At 32.6% G+C, this 18077-nt stretch overlaps 7 protein-coding genes and 1 pseudogene across 16 annotated transcripts; 5 read left to right on the top strand and 3 right to left on the bottom strand.

Moving 5' to 3' along the window:
- Positions 1-188: 188 nt before the first annotated feature.
- Positions 189-2074, bottom strand: LOC143358160 (uncharacterized). Of its 6 annotated transcripts, none has more exons than XM_076795096.1 (5): positions 2048-2074; positions 1216-1562; positions 1038-1151; positions 762-918; positions 189-688 (listed from the first exon to the last, which is right to left on the bottom strand). In XM_076795096.1, exons 2-5 carry the CDS (start codon positions 1555-1557, stop codon positions 513-515), a joined length of 789 nt encoding a protein of 262 aa, XP_076651211.1. In that variant the 5' UTR covers positions 1558-1562; positions 2048-2074; the 3' UTR covers positions 189-512. The 6 variants fall into 6 exon arrangements, with proteins under 6 accessions (XP_076651211.1, XP_076651209.1, XP_076651206.1 ...); XM_076795094.1 differs by lacking the exon at positions 2048-2074 and adding an exon at positions 1908-2026; XM_076795091.1 differs by lacking the exon at positions 2048-2074 and adding an exon at positions 1867-2020.
- A 125-nt stretch (positions 2075-2199) lies between these two features.
- Hmgcl (hydroxymethylglutaryl-CoA lyase) lies at positions 2200-3783 on the top strand. The gene has a single exon (XM_076794634.1). The coding sequence runs from the start codon at positions 2612-2614 to the stop codon at positions 3587-3589; it is 978 nt and encodes a 325-aa protein (XP_076650749.1). The 5' UTR covers positions 2200-2611; the 3' UTR covers positions 3590-3783.
- Positions 3784-3841: 58 nt separating this feature from the next.
- LOC143357919 (armadillo-like helical domain-containing protein 3) lies at positions 3842-8611 on the bottom strand. Of its 2 annotated transcripts, none has more exons than XM_076794625.1 (11): positions 8513-8611; positions 7702-7892; positions 6297-6582; positions 6036-6169; positions 5732-5942; positions 5353-5647; positions 5045-5262; positions 4658-4890; positions 4468-4594; positions 4106-4380; positions 3842-4034 (listed from the first exon to the last, which is right to left on the bottom strand). In XM_076794625.1, the coding sequence occupies exons 2-11, from the start codon at positions 7852-7854 to the stop codon at positions 3942-3944; spliced, it is 2025 nt and encodes a 674-aa protein (XP_076650740.1). In that variant the 5' UTR covers positions 7855-7892; positions 8513-8611; the 3' UTR covers positions 3842-3941. The 2 variants fall into 2 exon arrangements, with proteins under 2 accessions (XP_076650740.1, XP_076650741.1); XM_076794626.1 differs by lacking the exon at positions 8513-8611 and adding an exon at positions 8219-8414.
- LOC143357925 (uncharacterized) lies at positions 6859-7682 on the top strand. The gene is made up of 4 exons (XM_076794637.1): positions 6859-6896; positions 6965-7136; positions 7211-7374; positions 7513-7682. The coding sequence occupies exons 1-4, from the start codon at positions 6864-6866 to the stop codon at positions 7528-7530; spliced, it is 387 nt and encodes a 128-aa protein (XP_076650752.1). The 5' UTR covers positions 6859-6863; the 3' UTR covers positions 7531-7682.
- On the top strand, positions 8485-10994 carry Shop (sulfite oxidase). 4 transcript variants are annotated; one of them, XM_076794628.1, is made up of 8 exons: positions 8485-8600; positions 8683-8748; positions 8818-9453; positions 9531-9717; positions 9847-9972; positions 10036-10228; positions 10304-10504; positions 10579-10994. In XM_076794628.1, the coding sequence occupies exons 2-8, from the start codon at positions 8708-8710 to the stop codon at positions 10881-10883; spliced, it is 1689 nt and encodes a 562-aa protein (XP_076650743.1). In that variant the 5' UTR covers positions 8485-8600; positions 8683-8707; the 3' UTR covers positions 10884-10994. The 4 variants fall into 4 exon arrangements, with proteins under 4 accessions (XP_076650743.1, XP_076650744.1, XP_076650745.1 ...); XM_076794629.1 differs by having other exon boundaries at positions 8485-8596; XM_076794630.1 differs by having other exon boundaries at positions 8522-8600; positions 8680-8748.
- Positions 10898-12957, bottom strand: Prors-m (prolyl-tRNA synthetase 2-like protein, mitochondrial). The gene is made up of 6 exons (XM_076794633.1): positions 12716-12957; positions 12377-12628; positions 11968-12229; positions 11660-11841; positions 11377-11589; positions 10898-11314 (listed from the first exon to the last, which is right to left on the bottom strand). The coding sequence occupies exons 1-6, from the start codon at positions 12818-12820 to the stop codon at positions 11030-11032; spliced, it is 1299 nt and encodes a 432-aa protein (XP_076650748.1). The 5' UTR covers positions 12821-12957; the 3' UTR covers positions 10898-11029.
- A 200-nt stretch (positions 12958-13157) lies between these two features.
- On the top strand, positions 13158-14189 carry LOC143357635 (histone-lysine N-methyltransferase SETMAR pseudogene; annotated as a pseudogene).
- A 699-nt stretch (positions 14190-14888) lies between these two features.
- On the top strand, positions 14889-17115 carry LOC143357921 (cytoplasmic dynein 2 intermediate chain 2). Its single transcript, XM_076794632.1, has 9 exons — positions 14889-15026; positions 15093-15177; positions 15319-15531; positions 15596-15830; positions 15906-16107; positions 16172-16371; positions 16434-16576; positions 16657-16859; positions 16920-17115. The coding sequence occupies exons 1-9, from the start codon at positions 14968-14970 to the stop codon at positions 16987-16989; spliced, it is 1410 nt and encodes a 469-aa protein (XP_076650747.1). The 5' UTR covers positions 14889-14967; the 3' UTR covers positions 16990-17115.
- Positions 17116-18077: the final 962 nt, after the last annotated feature.

Consider the following 18077-nt stretch of genomic DNA (forward strand, 5'->3'; position numbering starts at 1 on the left):
GCCAATAGCCAAGAGTAAATATTTCCAACGTCGATGAAAATAGGAAACAATTTCATTGGATCAAATCTATGACTCCAAAATTTCAATGACATTAAAATGAAGTATATACAATTAATAATAATATAAAAATCCTTTCCTAGTCCAGGATATATAATTTTGTTTCTAAGCCAACCCGACACTAAATTGCATTTTATTCTATAAAATTTGTATAGCCTGTCTTACTTGTACTTATTAAATTAAAGAAAAATTACATTTCAGCTGTGATTAATTTATAGACTACAGAAGTTTACACAAATTCATCTTTTTGTAGCAAAGTTTTCTACACGAACAATTTCATTAGACATTCAGAGTGCACAAAGTTCTGCAGTCTATGTTAGATAAATTAATTGACCACATTAATTTCATTTTTTTTTTTGTAAAACATTGAGAATATCAGTTTTTATAAGTAATACAATGTACAAATATTAACAATACATAATTTTTCAGCAAAGTAATTCCTCCTTTCTGACAAGTTACTTTATTGCACTCTTTCTAACTTTACCTTTACAACTTACACCAAATAAAGGATGACGGACTTTGAGGTTTTCAGGAAATGGTACACTAGTGTTTTCTATTTGCATTGGCTTGATTTTCGAAATACCTGAAAGTTTCCGTCTAACGCTGATTGTGCCCACAGGTTTCACATTAACTATACAAGAGAATCATATTATCAATACAAAATTGTTGATTTTAATTTCAATTCAATAAGACCGAAGGGATACCTGTTTTATATTGTGGTTTCACTTTCCCAGTGTTGAATACACAAGTGACATTGCATTTAGTATCATGATTCACCGCATAATATCGGTCTTCCTTAATTTTAAGTTTCGACTTTTCTCCAAACATTAATGTCTGACCTTTAAGATCTTTTGGATCTATCTATAATATGACAAGACTTGCATTTGTAACATAGCTTTGCTTATATAGTTGAAGCTAGATAACTCTAGCCTCGAGAGAACAGTCAAAATCTCTTTTCTAATTATTAAAATTTAACTCACTGTTTTAGGAATATCCATTATCCATACATCTTCACTGTCAGAAATGTTATCTAAATTAAATGTAACATCTGTGGATTCCACAACTAAATCTTCTTCTCTAACTAAATCGTCAATCTGAAATAAAATTGACAAGTGACAGCACAGGAAAGTAGAGGTAGAGATTTAGAATGTGAATTACATTTACATTATGAGGTCTAGAGGTAGTCCGCATATTTATTGATATTCTATCTTCTCTGTTGTTTGAATTATTTAACATCTTCCTCTCATTCTCTGTGTTTTCTGCTTCTCTTTCATCTCTCCTATCATCATGCGTTGTATCAAACTTCTTTAAAATACTCTTTCTATGCGCGGGAGAAGCATTAGCGGGACTAGCTGGTTGAATTTTTGTATTAATTTTGATGGATCTGTTAGTTTTTGGTGGATATGTTTCATTATTTGTTGTGGTATCCATCAAGACCATAGATCTATTCAGTTGAGTATTCAATTTCGTCAAAGAATCTTCTGCATCCAAATCAGTCATAGTGTCTATATAACAAGACTGCAAATTATGTTTTGTACTATTTATAATTCTTTGAAATAAAACTGCGTTTTTAAGAATTTCAAATTATCTGTACATTTCACAATATTTAAAGAACTAATGTATAATACACTGTTTACATAAATAGAACAGTACAAAATTACATAATTATGTAAATATATAACTAGTCAAAACACTACTTTCGATTACACGTGTATAATTCTGTACGTTTTCCGGTACACATAAAACACATAAATAACAACACGTTCCACGGTAAACGAAAACTGGTACATTAACGAAAATGAGTTATACTAACTATATCGCGCATATATGCTTGCGATCGTTCAACTCACATTCAAGATTCTGTAATAATTTAGTGTTTGTTAGTTAGACATTCTACAGTACAAACAAAAATCTGTAAAAAAATTAAGGAACGGTTTACAAATGCGTATTCTGCCGTGTATTCTATTGGTTCTTAAGTATGTAGAGTTACTTGAAAATCATTGGTCAATATCATTGACCTGCGCGCTCTTTCTGTGAAAGTGGTATTCTATGGTCAATTCCCGTATTCTCTTTACCAACCATTACCAACAAAGACGAAAAATCGATACTTCAAACAATGTAGAAACTGTTTCCAACTTTTATCGATAAATTGCTATACAAGCGCCCTCAAAGGGGACATTTCATCAATAATTCAAATTCTAAGAATATTAAATAATTTATGAAACTTTAAATTATTTTTTATAGGTCACATTCGCCATAACGAAACCTAATATTTTTGTTAATAATATATACTATTTTTAATTCGAACCTACATATTTCTTCTTCAAAATTACGTTTATCAAATGGTTCTTGCGAACACACTGCTTGTTTACTGTATATTGTATATAATACTTTATCACTATCTCTTATCTCTTACGAATATTTATGTAGTCTTCTATATAGAAAGATGCAATAATCATTACACGCACAATATCTTACGTGCCAAATTTATTATTTCTGCGAAAAGATTGTTATTGTTTTTATAATTTAAAAAATATAGTTTTACGAATTAAGAATGTTTAAAATTCTAAGTGTTAATAACATATGCAGTTTTTCTGTTAAATATTCAAGAACATTTGGTGATTTTGTTAAAGTAGTTGAAGTTGGAGCCAGAGACGGACTACAAAATGAGAAAAATATTGTACCCACTGAAATCAAAGTTGAATTCATTAATAAATTGTCAGAAACCGGATTGAAGAGTGTAGAAGTAACCAGTTTTGTGTCTCCAAAGTGGGTTCCACAAATGGCAGACAATACTCAAGTTTATCAAACGATTAACAAAAAGTCTCATGTATCGTATCCTGTACTGGTTCCTAACTTGAAAGGTTTAGAAAGTGCTTTGAAAGTAGATGTGAAAGAAATAGCTGTTTTTGGTGCTGCATCTGAGACATTTTCAAGGAAGAATACTAATTGTTCTATCGATGACAGTATCAAAAACATTGAAACAGTTGTCGAAGAAGCTAAGGGACACAAAATTAAAGTTAGAGGATATGTTTCTTGTATCGTTGGCTGTCCCTATGAAGGTGAAATCAAACCATCGGTGGTAGCCAATATATGCGAATCACTGTTAAAGCTTGGATGCTATGAAATTTCTCTAGGAGACACCATTGGTGTAGGATCTCCTGATAAGATAGAGAAACTCTTAGGTGATTTGAAGCATGTATCATATGATGCGAATGTATTTGCACTTCACTGCCATGACACTTATGGACAAGCATTGGCAAATATTTATTGTGGCCTTGAACATGATATAAGAGTATTTGATTCATCGGTTGCTGGATTGGGAGGATGCCCGTACGCAGCAGGTGCATCTGGAAATATTGCTACCGAAGACTTGCTTTATCTTCTCCATGGACAAGGTTTGGAAACAGGAGTGGACTTTAATAAAATAGTCAAAATTGGGGATTTCATTAGTAGTCATCTTCAGAGGAAGAATCAGTCTAAGGCTGGCGTTGCAAGTCTTGCAAAGGAACGATTGAAAAAACAGGTGTAATTGTATACATTTAAGGAAAATATTAATACCAATGCAAATAACATTGTATTTTTGTATATATATTCTGTAATTATCTAAGAAAAACCCGAAATTATTTATAATCAATTACTTCCAATTTTGTACTTACTAAATTTTAATGACTCTTGAAACCTTGTATACACAAATTCATAGAAATATAGCGTAATGAGAAAACATATTATGTCGTGATACTTCGTAACTCCGTAAACTACGTTCCTTGGGATATTAAGGAAATACATGTAAAGCTGACTGTATTAAAAAAAATACATTATAATACATCATGACAACAAATCGATGCACAGGCCACAATTTCATATCTCCTGTGTAACCTGTGTTACGAAATATTCGATAATTCCTGCAATATAGCCTGCGTGTCCAATGCGCTCAAGTCTATCGATCCTCTTGTATCAATAACAACTCCGGTTACCTGCATAAAAACGTAAATAACACTCAATCATAGTTTTAAATTGTGCTCCCGTATATTGAATAAAACGTTACCATTTCTTCAAAAAATGCAACGTGATCAGGTTTTTCAGAATATCTCTCATATTGATCTAAATTATCTTGTAATTTCAACGTAAGGCTATCATAATTCTGTATTATGATCGCTAAAATCTGTTGTTCCGTCGGAGTCGACAAACTTTCGCTGGCCAACCATGCCGCTATCTTTGGTGGAAAATGATTTACTATGTCTCTCATGTTCACCAAACAATTTGTTAATTTCAGCGCGTGCTCTTTGTACTCGTAAGCTTCACTTGTTGAATATCGGAGTGCTTTGTGTAGAAATTGTATTCTCGTTATTTGTTGGCAATAAACAAATTTTGAATATATGCTAACTTATTCGCATTCTACCTACTTACCCATTGCATTCAAATTTGTGAAAATAAGTCTCATTCGTATTATCTCATAAAACAGTTCATCGTAGCTGCTCGGTGAAGATAGAAATGTATCTCCATAAGTAATAAACAAATTTAAAATATTCACAACCTAAAACATTAGTTCGAACTGATCAATATAGTATACGTCTGTATTTGCATTATATCAATTTACCTGAATGGCTAACGGAAAGATGTTCATTTTCTTAATAAGGTGGCTTTCATGGGTGGTTAAGAACTTGAGTAGATTAATCAATGCTGTCCAAAGATCTCTCCATTGATAACCGAGTCGGACTCTACATCTTTTTTGATAGCAGAGCAGTCTTTGCAAAACTCCAATGCACTGATGGTAAAGTTCAAGTGGGAATTTTTTCATCATGTGCGATGTAATGAATTCAACAAGCAAATCTACAATGATACAACGATTATTCATTTATAGCTGAATGCTAAAATGAAAGATTTTCAGCAAATTTCATGTAGTTCTTATTCTATCTTAGCCAAAGAAAATGATAAAGATGAAGAAATTTCCGTACGAACGTTTTTACGGCAATAGTAACTGTACCAAGTAATGTAGCAGCCAATGGTTGTACAGGTGCTGTTTTATCTTGAATCTTCCTGTGGTGCATTGGTACTCTATGAAGCTGAACTCTGAAAGCCAAGTTTGCATCATGCATCAAGCTATTTGCGTACTGATCTTCCGCGATGCAGCTTAATATAAGGAAGCACAATTTGACATTACTCATTATTGCTTCTGTTCTGATAACTTGCATAACTATCGAACTGCAATAACGAAAACATTTTACAGTGAGAAATGCGCTACATTCTTAGAAGAATGAAATACTTTGAGGATATATGTATAGAGATTGTTACCAATATTGTAAGAACGTCGCCAACAAATTAAATGGTTGGGCCATCACATCTGGTAATTGCGCTCCAGGAGCCACCGCGTTTGGCCCTAATGTATTGTTAGGAGAGGGCGGAGCACTTGTATCGCTTTGTGTATAAGCCAAAGTTGTTACAAAATTACGATTTAAGTGTGTAGACTCATAAAGCGCTAGTAACAATGCGTTATTCGCACGAACTTGTTGCGTTTTTGCTTCTTCTTCTCCAACAAATATGCTTCCTACTATGCTAGTGAAGGAAGACAGCCAAGATGCTTGTATTTCTATGTACACACATATGTTTTATTATTGCATATATATATATTAAATGTAGCTTAGCTAGTTAGCTAATTCGACATATTCTGTACCTGCTCTTTGTTGAGCAAATTGCCTACAAAAGTCCATCAACGAACTCGATATTACTTGACCATATCCATTTAAAGCTAGTTCATCGTCTAAAATTGACAATTTAACAATATAGGGATTTGCTCTTTCATGCTTCCTATAATTGACTAGAAGTGTTAAGAGCAATACCGCGTCATGACCATGACGACTTCTAGCTGTTGTGTCTCTCAGCAACTGCACCAAAAGTGTCCAAATATTAATGGCTAATTGTAATCAGTGTTCTTGAACGGTTGTTGTTTAAAATACTTATTCGAAATTAGCACCTACTTGAACCAGAGATTCAAAAACACTATTAAGCATAACATACTCCAACAAAGTGTTCTGACTAACATTGTCCATGCCAGTTACAATAATTAATAACAATTTCAAGCATAAAGCTTTTAAGCTATCAGGGTATTCACCTGGAATTATGTAAAATTTTAGTAAGCAAATTTGTTTTTTGAAGATAGCACGAGATGCATATTTGAATCTTTGATTGTTTAATGAGCATGAATGAATAATAGAATATAAGTCTTAATTAATGTATACCTGTTAAAAAATTATTGCAATGCTGCATTAATGTTGTCATCCTTTGTTCAGCAGAATCAAATCCCACTAGGATATCGATTAAGTTAAATCCACAATCTCCTTGACTAGCTTTCTTATACATGGATTGTATAACAGCTGCTAAAGTTTGCAGAGCATAGACAACTCTGAAAGGATGCTCATCAACTAATGTATCCACGCAATGGCAGACCAAGGCATTTAAGTTTTCTCTACTTGCATTTAATTGTTCTGCAGTCATATGTAAAATTTCACTTTCAATGTGTGGAACCTAAACATATTAAAATAAACATTATCTATTTGTGTATATGTATACATGTGTAGGTAGTTGATATTTCATAATCACTAAGTATATTGCGGCAGTTCATCTGTTTTTCCTTTGACAGTTTTTTCTTTTCTTGTCAACAAGAAATTTGTCATCCACTGAAGTTTCTCATTTGATTTGGTTAATTAAAAAAATTCTTTTTTATATTGAAAAATGCTACTTCTTACTTATGATTTTAATGATCAAAGGTTTTTATACTAATAGGATATAAACTGTAGGTGGTCATCATGATTGGTAAATTTGTTACTAAAGTAATACAGGTGAGTGTGCACAATTGTTAGAACATTTTAGAAGAATATCTCCACAATTGATACATATGTAATTTTAGTCATTGCCATCATGGGAAGTGACAAAATATTATGGAAGAGTATGTATATATCAATTCAAATGTTTGAAATATAAAGTTCAGACAAGTGAAGCATGGTTTAACTTTAAGTGCAAATTTATGCCAGGTAGTCTTCGTAATGAACTCGAATGTGAGGACGTTGTTCAACCAAAGAGTATGTATATTCTACAATATTCCAGAAATTTTTAGACAACAGACTAATGTATTTTATTTGTATACTTCTAATAGGCAAAGATGATAAAGTTAAACAGAAAGCAAAAGATATAAGCTTAAAGACTCAGACTTGCCAAAAGAAGCAACCTGATACCAAGAAAGAGGACGATGAATGTTTAAATCCTTATGTTACTGAGGAAAAGTGTCAAGAAGATTATACAAGAAAGAAACAAAGAAAGGTACTGTAACATTTTTATACTGGCACGAACCGCCAAGTGATTTGAATATTGTTTTCCACGAACATGTTAATTATAACTGGCTAATCAAATTTGAATTTTATTATCATCTGAGAATTTAAGAACTTTTTTCTATCACAGATGAAACAAGCTCGGTAATGAGTAACACCAGTGGAAGACCTAAAGAATTTCCAGACTTCCTTTGTATTATATCGATTTTTTATTATGAATTTGTAAAACTTATAAAATTTTTTGTTTCTTAATACTATGTTTTGTATAATACAGAATAAAATTTGATGTGAAATAAAAATAATTTTCAAAACTACTGACCATAGGTTTTATGAGGAACAGTTCATTCCAAAAATTTGGATGAGCTAACGTTAAGTCTTCTCCTTTAAAGAAGCTTTCGTATATCGGTACAAGCTTCCCCTTATGCTGGCGTTTGGAGCCAGAACCACTCCGTTTTCTCATAGCCATAGCCATAGTTTCTTCACTTTATCTCATTTCACCAGTAAACATACCTTTGCACAATAAAAATTAGTAACACTTATCAACACTAAAATTTTTATGTTTAATTAACTTGTAATATAACCAAGGCATTCTCAATTTCTTTCGTAAGAAATTACATAATATTATCAAAATTATTTTACAATTTTTATCACCTATAAAATGCAAATTTAAGCTGCGCATTATAACCTCTAAATAGAAAGTTTATTTATTTTCGAAAAAATACTAATAATTCACATAATTTCCAATGATTACGTAAAAATGATTTATGTTATTGTGAAGTACATAATAAATAGAATTAATGTCAGATGAAAGTATCATAATATAAGTATTTACTTACTGAAAAACAACTAATTTCTTTGTAACAAATAAGGAATTTCTATGTTCATTTAAAGGACGGTCTTAATTGTACTTTAAAGTAGCTATACTTAATTTATTTAATATTTCATTGAAAAACCTCTGGGTACTAGGGTGAGAAAAAACAATAAGGCGAGGAACTACGAAAACACCGTCGCTCGTGAATGACAGGGAGCCATCATCAACGAAATAACTGATACGAATCAATTATCAGCACATGTTACTTCAGAAACGGTACTGAAAAACGAGAATTAAAAAAAATCTGCGATTTACTTACATAAATCATTAATATGCGGGATTGGTAAAGTTTACGTCAGAACATCGCACAAATGGAAAACGAGTGATTGAACTACTAAATCTTGTACGTATGTATATATATGTGTGTTTTTATTACTTACCGGCGCTAATATTATTTTCAATTTCATATGAAATTTATAAAGATAGCAGTGACCGTTAAAATAATCTAGGAATCATGATTCTGAATTCGAGGCTTTTATACCACTTGAGGAACAAGTATACATACATATATATTTTTCATAATTAATATTTTTTATATGTTTATATAAAAAAATTCAATTTCAGGTCTTTGACGCGGGCGTCAAAAACTTATGTACAATATTATATTGAGCCATGCAGACAATATTCATTGAAAAACGAAAAAACAAATAAGCAAGGAGATTGTCCTAAAAACAATTCCTATTTTACATGTGTTGCATATACCACCCTTGGTGCATCTATATTAACCTACCTTTGTTATTATTACATGTGCCATAAAAAGATACATGCACTGAATAAGAATGATATGCAATGTGGAGAATTTAGACCAGATTTAAAAACATATAGTTTAGAAGAAGTAGGGAAACATGATAATAAGGACAATCGTGTATGGGTAATATTTAAACAAGGGGTGTATGATATAACAGATTTTATAGATCAGCATCCCGGTGGTTCTTCCAAAATACTAATGGCAGCTGGCAGTTCTATGGACCCTTTCTGGACAATTTATGCTAATCATAACACACCAGAAATATATGAACTGCTTGAATCAATGAGAATTGGAAATATTTCAAAGACAGACAGATTTTCCGATAAAACTGATCAAAATGATCCGTACGCTGGAGAGCCACAGAGACATAAAGCTCTAAAAATTAATGGAAGTAAACCTTTTTGTGCTGAACCACCCTCTTCTTTATTAGTTGAAAGTTTTATTACACCAACGTAAACACCAATTTGATTAAAACATACTTTAGTATAATCTACTCTACCAAATTTTTGAAAATTGTATTTTTCTTTAGAGAATTGTTCTATGTAAGGAATCATCTTCCCGTTCCTGATGTAGATCTAAAAACGTATACCTTGGAATTGGCTGTAGAGGAAACAACTAAAAAACGTCTTAGCTTTGAGGACATACAAAAGTATCCAAAATATACAATAACTAATGCTGTAATGTGTGCTGGTAATAGGCGATCTGAAATGGCACAGGTAATTTTAGAGAACACTTTCGATAGAGTTATTACTACCTCAACTGATACAAAATGATGAATAAAAAATTTTATGTGAGCCATATTAATGGTATCTACTGGAGCTTACTCATTGTCAATTTTGTTGTAGGAGAAACCATTAAAAGGGCTTAGTTGGAATGTAGGAGCAATTGGTAATGCTACATGGACAGGTGCAAGATTGTGCGATGTTCTGAAAGACATGGGAATAAATGAGGATGATTATGTTCACGTTCAGGTATCATTACTAATGCATTCAGAATATCTCAATTACGAATATTTTCGAAATATTTGAAATTAGTTTGAAGGGCATGACGTGGATCCTTCTGGTACACCGTACAGTGCAAGTATACCCATTAGTAGAGCTATGGATCCAAGAGCAGATGTAATTTTAGCCTATGAAATGAATGGTCAACCAATATCAAGAGATCATGGGTTTCCCATTCGAGTAATTGTTCCCGGTGTCGTGGGTGCGAGATGTGTGAAATGGCTTGGTAATAAAAAATACAGTCGTTATGTTTTTAATGACAATTATAAACGACTTCATTCTCTGCATCGTAAATTTTCAGATAAAATAATTCTCTCGAAAGAAGAAAGTCAATCACAATGGCAACAGGGTGATTACAAAGGCTTTTCCCCTAATACTGATTGGGACAATGTAGATTTTTCTATGGCACCCGCTATACAAGAAATGCCTGTAATTTCTGCGATATGCACACCAGAAGCATTGGACACAGTTAAAGTAAATGATGGAAAAATAAACGTTAAAGGTATTGTACATCTTGGAACTTTCGTTATTTCGTGTTAATTCATTTTCATCACTATAATTGTGTACAATTCACAGGATATGCATGGTCAGGAGGTGGTAGAAAAACTATTAGAGTCGATGTTTCAAATGATCAAGGTAACACTTGGCATACAGCTAATTTAGATGAGGAAGACACCAACGCCAAGGAGGGTCGTTATTATAGTTGGACATTATGGAGTGTAGATCTTCCTGTACATTCCTCCTCTCAAGAATCAGAGATATGGGCAAAAGCTGTGGATGCATCCTATAACGTACAACCAGAAAGCTTCAAACATATTTGGAACTTGCGGGGCTTCCTTTGTAACGCGTATCACAAAGTCAAAGTTAAATTGGAACATTAAATCGCTACGTTGAATTTCGTACTATTAAACATGTACATACAAATTTTCAATTTTATTGAATACTAACTGAATGTACAGGTTATTTTTTTATTAAATCAGGTATCAAATAGATTTTTTGTAATTCCACACGAGAAATTTTAAATATATTAATTTTTTATATTCTCTGCATTAAAATAGCTGAGCATTCCTTCTAAACTTAAATCAGATTTTGATGAATCATTTATGTTATGAACCTCGAATGTAGGTGGTGATTTTGTAGCACTTTTACCAATTATTATAATGTATGGATATCCAGTTAAGTTTGATTCCTTAAAACGGTATCCGATAGTTAAATGTGTTCTATCATCGAGTATAGCATCAATATTTAATTGATTTAAAATTTCTACTATTTTGTCGACGTATTGAGCTGCAATTTCTTCTTTGCTACCAGCCTGAAAATGTTTAATCAAGATTTTTAGTATTTTTAACATGTATAATTTACGAGATACAGTACCTTTGGTGGTATTATGCACACAGTATAAGGTGCTAAATTCTTTGGCCATCTAAGTTCATTTTCTGTAGATAATGTTTCAGCCATGACAGTAAGTATACGACTGAGGCCAAGTCCAAAACATCCCATTACTGAAGGCACATACTTGTTTTGTATGTGACAGTGTGCTTTTAGAGGCTCTGTGTACTTTGTGTCTAACAAAAATGCATGTCCCACCTTAAACAAAAAAACAAGCTTCAATTAGATTAAACACCCTGTGTACATTTATACATATGTATTCAATTACCTCAGCAGTATTTTGCTCCAGAAATGTACTATTACACTCAGGACAATGTGATTCTTTACATACAGTTTTGTTAATAGCATGCTGACAAGATGAACATATACAAACAGTATCATCACCAACTTCACATTTATAATGATACTCATGGGACATTAGACCTCCAATCGATCCTGTATTACCAATAGCTGCAATTCATAATAATATTAACAAATCATGGAAAATTTTCAATATTTTTTGTTACTTCCACCATATTATTTCAAACTTTCTTACCATTATAAGCAAATAATGGTAACAGTAATTCATCTGATTACCTTTAACATATGAAATCCCTATTTGTTTGAATATACTATCATAAGCTTCGCCTATTAACTTATATGTCGTGTTAGCATTATCTAAAGATGCATCAAATGTATATAAATCTTTCATAACAAATTCTCTACTTCTGAAAAATCCATGACGCGGTTTCATTTCATCTCTCCATTTGTTAGATATTTGATACAATTTCAAAGGTAAGATTTTAGGAGATAAAGTTCCGGTGGATGCAATTAAATCACAGATCGTTTCTTCGTATGTCTATAATAAAATAGATAAATAAATTGATAATTCCATATAAACTTTATATAACTACATTCACATTAAATTTCTATTTCTGCAGCTTATTCTACAGAAATATGCAACTTACTCTATAAATCTGTGTAAATGCTACTATTTATTACTCACTGGACTAAGTATATAGTTCTTTTTGTGTCTATCATGGACTTCAAACAATTCTTTTTTATTATCATCAAATCTATTCGTTTGTTTCCATAATTTCGTTGCCGTTAATGCTGGAAGCAGCAACTTCTGAGCTCCTATTTTTTCCATTTCATTGTCAACAAGATCTGTTAATTTATCTAAAACACGTAATCCCAAGGGAAGATATGCATACATGCCGTTGCTAACAGATTTAATAAATCCATATTTAATTAAGCTCTACAAAAAATCAATAGTAATTACGGTATTTAGAAAAAAAGAAAACTTAATAATGGTACATCATGCCGTGATCATTTGTCGACATACATTGTAACTTTTCGAAGTAACTTTCGATTTCTCCGAAGATTTCAATATCGTAGTGGTCATCGGTTGAAATATTTGTGATACTCTCCTTATTTTATGAACCGGCATTTTGTACAGTTTCCAATTGTCAAATATTCTTTCAGTTTATAGTCGCATACAGTTCAATGCATATAGCAGAGAGGATCTTTTACATACAGTATAAACATAATTCACACGTGGTACGAAGTGTTGCAATATCTTCACGTTACGCGTCGCTTCTCAATGTATAATGGTACACATTGAAAGCTCGTCGCCATGTTACCCACATTGTTTGAGTCATAAGTAATGTCCAGTGTGGGTGGTGTAGTTTCTGTTTGTTTTTGACTCAGTTGTTTTGTTAAGTAGTCTTGTTAACATTGTAGCGTGAAAATCGTACCTGAAGAGTGTTCTATTCAAATCATTCGAAATGGAAAACTTAAGGGAGCATATTCGACATGTTATGTTATGGGAGTTTAAATTAGGCAATAGTTCTGTACAGACAGCAATTAAAATTTGCAATGTGTACGGCGTTGACACGGTAACAGACCGAACAGTACGAAGATGGTTCAAAAAGTTCCGGTCGGGAGATACGTCCTTGAAGGAGGAGCCCCGATTGGGCCGACCGTCTGATTTTGATAAAGGTGTTTTGAACGAATTGCTAGAACAAAATCCACGCCAAACTACCAAAGAATTAGCGGAAAAACTAAAAGTATCGCAATCCACTGTTATACGTCAACTTCACGCGTTAGGGAAAGTAAGCAAATTAGGTGTGTGGGTTCACAGACAGCTGAGCGATCAAAACAAAGGGGAAAGAATGTCTATTGCAGCAAGCTTGATCTCTCGCCACAAAATTGAGCCGTTTTTAGAGAAACTTGTAATTGGAGCAGAGAAGTGGATCAGATATGAAGCTATTGTTCGCAAAAGACAATCGAATGATGGAAATGAGAAAGAGACAAACGTGGAAGCAAAGATTAAGTTTCACAAAAGAAAAACTTTGTTGTGTGTATGGTGGGATTGCTTGGGTGTAATTCATTTTGAACTTCTAAACAGGAACTATACAGTGACACCTGAAATTTATGTTAGCCAACTTGATCGTGTACAAGAGAAACTCCAAGAAAAGCGTCCTTCTTTAAACGAACAGAAGAATGTTATCTTATTACACGATAATGATAGACTACACGCAGAGAAGGTGATCGAACAAAAAATTTTAGAATTAGGCTGGTCTCTTTTACCACATCCGACATGCTCGTCAGACATAATGCCCACAGATTACTATCCTTTTCGATTATTACAAAAGGCACTCGATAGAGACTCTTTCAAAACCGCTGACCAAGTAAATGAATTTATTTCTAACTTTTTTGATTCAAAGTATCCTGATTTTTATGCTCATGGCATTAAACAACTACCAGACAGGTGGCAACAAGTCATTGATAACAATGGTGAATACATTTTGGATTAAGATAAATCTTCATAATTTTTAGAAGCATTTCAAGATTAAAAAGAAAAATGGACATTACTTATGACTCAATCTAATAAATTCATCTACTATGCAACATGATGAACCAACTTTACAAAACTCATTGGAATAAATTGATTTTATATTTTCCAATTGTTTAGGGTACTCTTCTGAGGGAATAACAATGATTAATTGTGATGTTAACTAATAATAATTAAGTAATTGTGATTATTGATAACCAAAACATGTATAAAAAATGCGTAAAATGATATTAATCATTGTAAAAAATTTACTGCTATAATCCGAGATTGTTTATTTGTAGTCTCCTGGAGAGATATTGTGTGTATTGTGTGAGAGAGATATGAATGCCATGGAATATGTATGTATATACAAAATGTATATTTTGAGTTGATATAATTAATTAATAAAGTGCTATTCTATTTGTGTAAAATAATCTGTTATTATTGTTTGCGTTTATTTTATGAAGTAGCACGAATTATAACTGCGTTTTCAATCAGGCGCGAATAACTATTTCAATAGATTCAAGTTGTACTTAGATGGCGTTGCAATCTGCAACATCTGTCAGCTGAGTCCATATTTGTATACGCATGTAAAATGCGTTCTGAATAAAATTGTCAAATAAAAAGTGACGTTCAATAAACCTTTATAATTTATTCTTATTTTTTTGTCAGACACTGTAGTAGTATACATAGTAGTATATATAGGAATTTACTCCGTTAAAAATAAAGTAATACCTTAAACGGTTATATAGTTATTAACAATGTTCACCGATCGATCACTCGATGCTGTAAGCTTTGATTCGCAAATATCAACTGAAAAGTACGTTTTATATAATTTTCGTTGAAATTATCGTTACTTTTGTTTTTAATTATAAACATTCTTTAGATCGGAATCATCGGCGAACATACAAACAACAGAGATTGTTTATAATGAAAACCCGGTTCAAACAGTTGAAACAAGAAGCATCGAGGTATTTATATATATATATGACCTCTCAATGATTTCCATTGTTGAGAGGAATGGTAATTTGGTTTATTACCAAAAATAATTCTTAAAAGACATTGCATATATTTATAAATATATAAATACTGAATAAATAATTTCCTCCTAGACTCAGACCATTACTGTAGAGAAGAAAAAACCAAATGTGGACTTTGATAAATTAGCTGAGTTTTTAAATCGCGTCACTCCAAGTATATTAGAAGCTTTAGACGAGGCATACGGAACTGATGCTTTTGAGGACTATGACACAAAGACCAATGAAGATTCTGTCACAAGCACACAGCTTGTGCAGAAAATTAATACAATCGAACCAGAATCACATGTAATTACAATCCCGATAGCCTCTAATATGCACCTAACAAATAATTAATTAGGTGTATTTCTAGATGAAAGTAACAGACATGTGTTGGAGCATTGGAGGAGGAACATTAGCTGTCTCTTATGGTATTTCTTACCATGAAACATGGTGTGATCACCTCTCTAAAATACATCTGTACAATCAAACAAAAGACAGTACTTTTACAGACAGTCCAAATAAAACATTAGAGACAAATGCATGTGTGACAACATTAGCTTACCATCCAACTGAACCATCTATTTTAGCTGTTGGTTTGTTTAATGGTAATCTAACAAACTCTAAAGACAAACGTATGTAAGTTTATTAGATACAGTTTTCATAATTGCCATTTACCGTAGGCGATGTTCTTGTATGGAACTTGAGGAACGATGTATCACCCACATCAGTATCGGTCTGCACTCACGGTGATACTGTATGTCAAGTGTACTGGAAAGCAAAAACGATTAATGATGCATCCTTGCTTGTTACTGCTAGCAAAGATGGATACATTTATATCCATAAAATGGTAGCAAACTTTACTATTGCTCATGTATATACAAGGTAACTATTTTAGTGAAAGGTTTTAATCTCGAAAGGAGTATATTTGATTCTACTACTTTTTCAGATTGAAAATAGCCAAAGAACATAATCCAATAGAGAATATAAGACCACGAAGTGCTGGTGGATCTCGGGAACGTGCAGTGGAGTCTGGATTATGTATCACCACGTTTGACTTTTCATCTGTAGATCCTATATTTTTTATTGTTGGTACTCTGTGTGGTGGAATATACAAATGCAGTATAGAGCGTATTGCTCCTATAGAAGGTTTGTATGCTAATTAACATTATTACACGAATAGAATAATAAGTCTTTTTTTTTAATTATAGGCGATAATACTCTTATGGATCCAGTGATAGACGAGTACGAGAGGCACGATGGTAGCATTACCTGTATAAAATTCTCTCCTATTCGTAATCTATTTATTACTTCCGGCACAGATAAGGAAATGCGTATTTATGACTTCGAAGAGGTAAAGTAGTAAACTAAATTACTGATAAAAATCTATGTATCTATTATTTTACTTGTTATGGATTATTTTACATTGTGTAGCACACATGCTTACGATCAATTTCTTTCGAAAATACAATCGTCGGATTAACGTGGATGTTGGGAAATCAAGATGTATTAGCAACTTATGGCGCGGGTTCGGATGTAAAATTATATAACGTCACCGATGGTACACCTGTGACTGCTATAAAGTTTGAGACATCCGGCAGGGACAATACAAGCTGTTTGCGTGTCAACTCTAAGAAGTATGTTAATTGTGAACACGTAATCCATGATTTGCAAATATTATCTTTTACTTTTTCCAGAGATTTGGTGGGCATTGGCGATACTCAAGGGAATGTAGAAATTTGGAAAATTCCTCGGCAACTACTTTAACGAAATTTTGCAATAAATGTTCTTTATTTAATTCAGAAATTATACTAGACAACGCATACGCTGCTTTTTTGTGATAAATGTGACATAAATATATATTTGTTACATATATGACACATTCATACAAAACTGTCTCTAGTTTCTATTTTTACTCCGATAGATATAATAATATATCACAACAACTTTGAAATAGATATTTCGTTGTACGAAAATAGCTGTATGCGCTGATCGCGAAAATGCATGCCAAAAGAATGGCCAAGAATTTAGTTAAATACGATGACAGAGCTATTCGCAGAATTGGAATTATTAAGGGAAATGTAATAGTAAACACTGCAAATATAAATTAATTTTATCTTGCAGTATGTAATTATCGAGTATATTGGTATGGTATATTATAAGAAACCATAGGATTAACATCGCATATACATATAATAAATCAACAATAATATTAAATGAGTCATCTTCTTTTCTGGATACAAAAATATATTCCTCAGTCTTTCTTTGTTTAAAAATATTATTGCCATAGAATGACTAATGTATTTCACCCAATAACAGTTACAATCGTCATACACATTTTTTTTAAGTTCAGACGTTTAATCTTCTCAGTGAATCATACTTCGACGTCACTTTTACGTACCTCACAGGACACAAAAAAAAAGACGTTCAAGGTCTGTAATTGCGAAAAGAGATATAGCGTGGTCGAAGAATTTAGTAATTTATCTTTGCTGACCAATGTTTAAGGAGGCAATGCGAAACTCCCGATGAACAGGCACATTTTTCCCCACCATTTTACATTGCTTCAAGAGTATGCTGATCTTGACGAAGCATCGGCCAAAGTTTCACGATGCCTAGAAAAAGTAACACAAATGATTTGACACACTTAGAAACAATATTCTGTACTCTCGCATTCGTCGTTCATGTTAAATTCTTCGTAGAGATTAAGTTCTTTTTAAAATACGACGTCATACGTCGTATCATAAAAATGTTTCTCTTCGAGTTGAACGCGACGTGTCGTGACGTAGCACACTTAAAACTTCCGTAACATTCTGCGGCGGATCTTTTCTCAATGACCTTCTCAGGTTTTTATGCAA

Source organism: Halictus rubicundus, chromosome 10, assembly GCF_050948215.1.
Source record: "Halictus rubicundus isolate RS-2024b chromosome 10, iyHalRubi1_principal, whole genome shotgun sequence".
Classification (NCBI taxonomy): domain Eukaryota; kingdom Metazoa; phylum Arthropoda; class Insecta; order Hymenoptera; family Halictidae; genus Halictus; species Halictus rubicundus.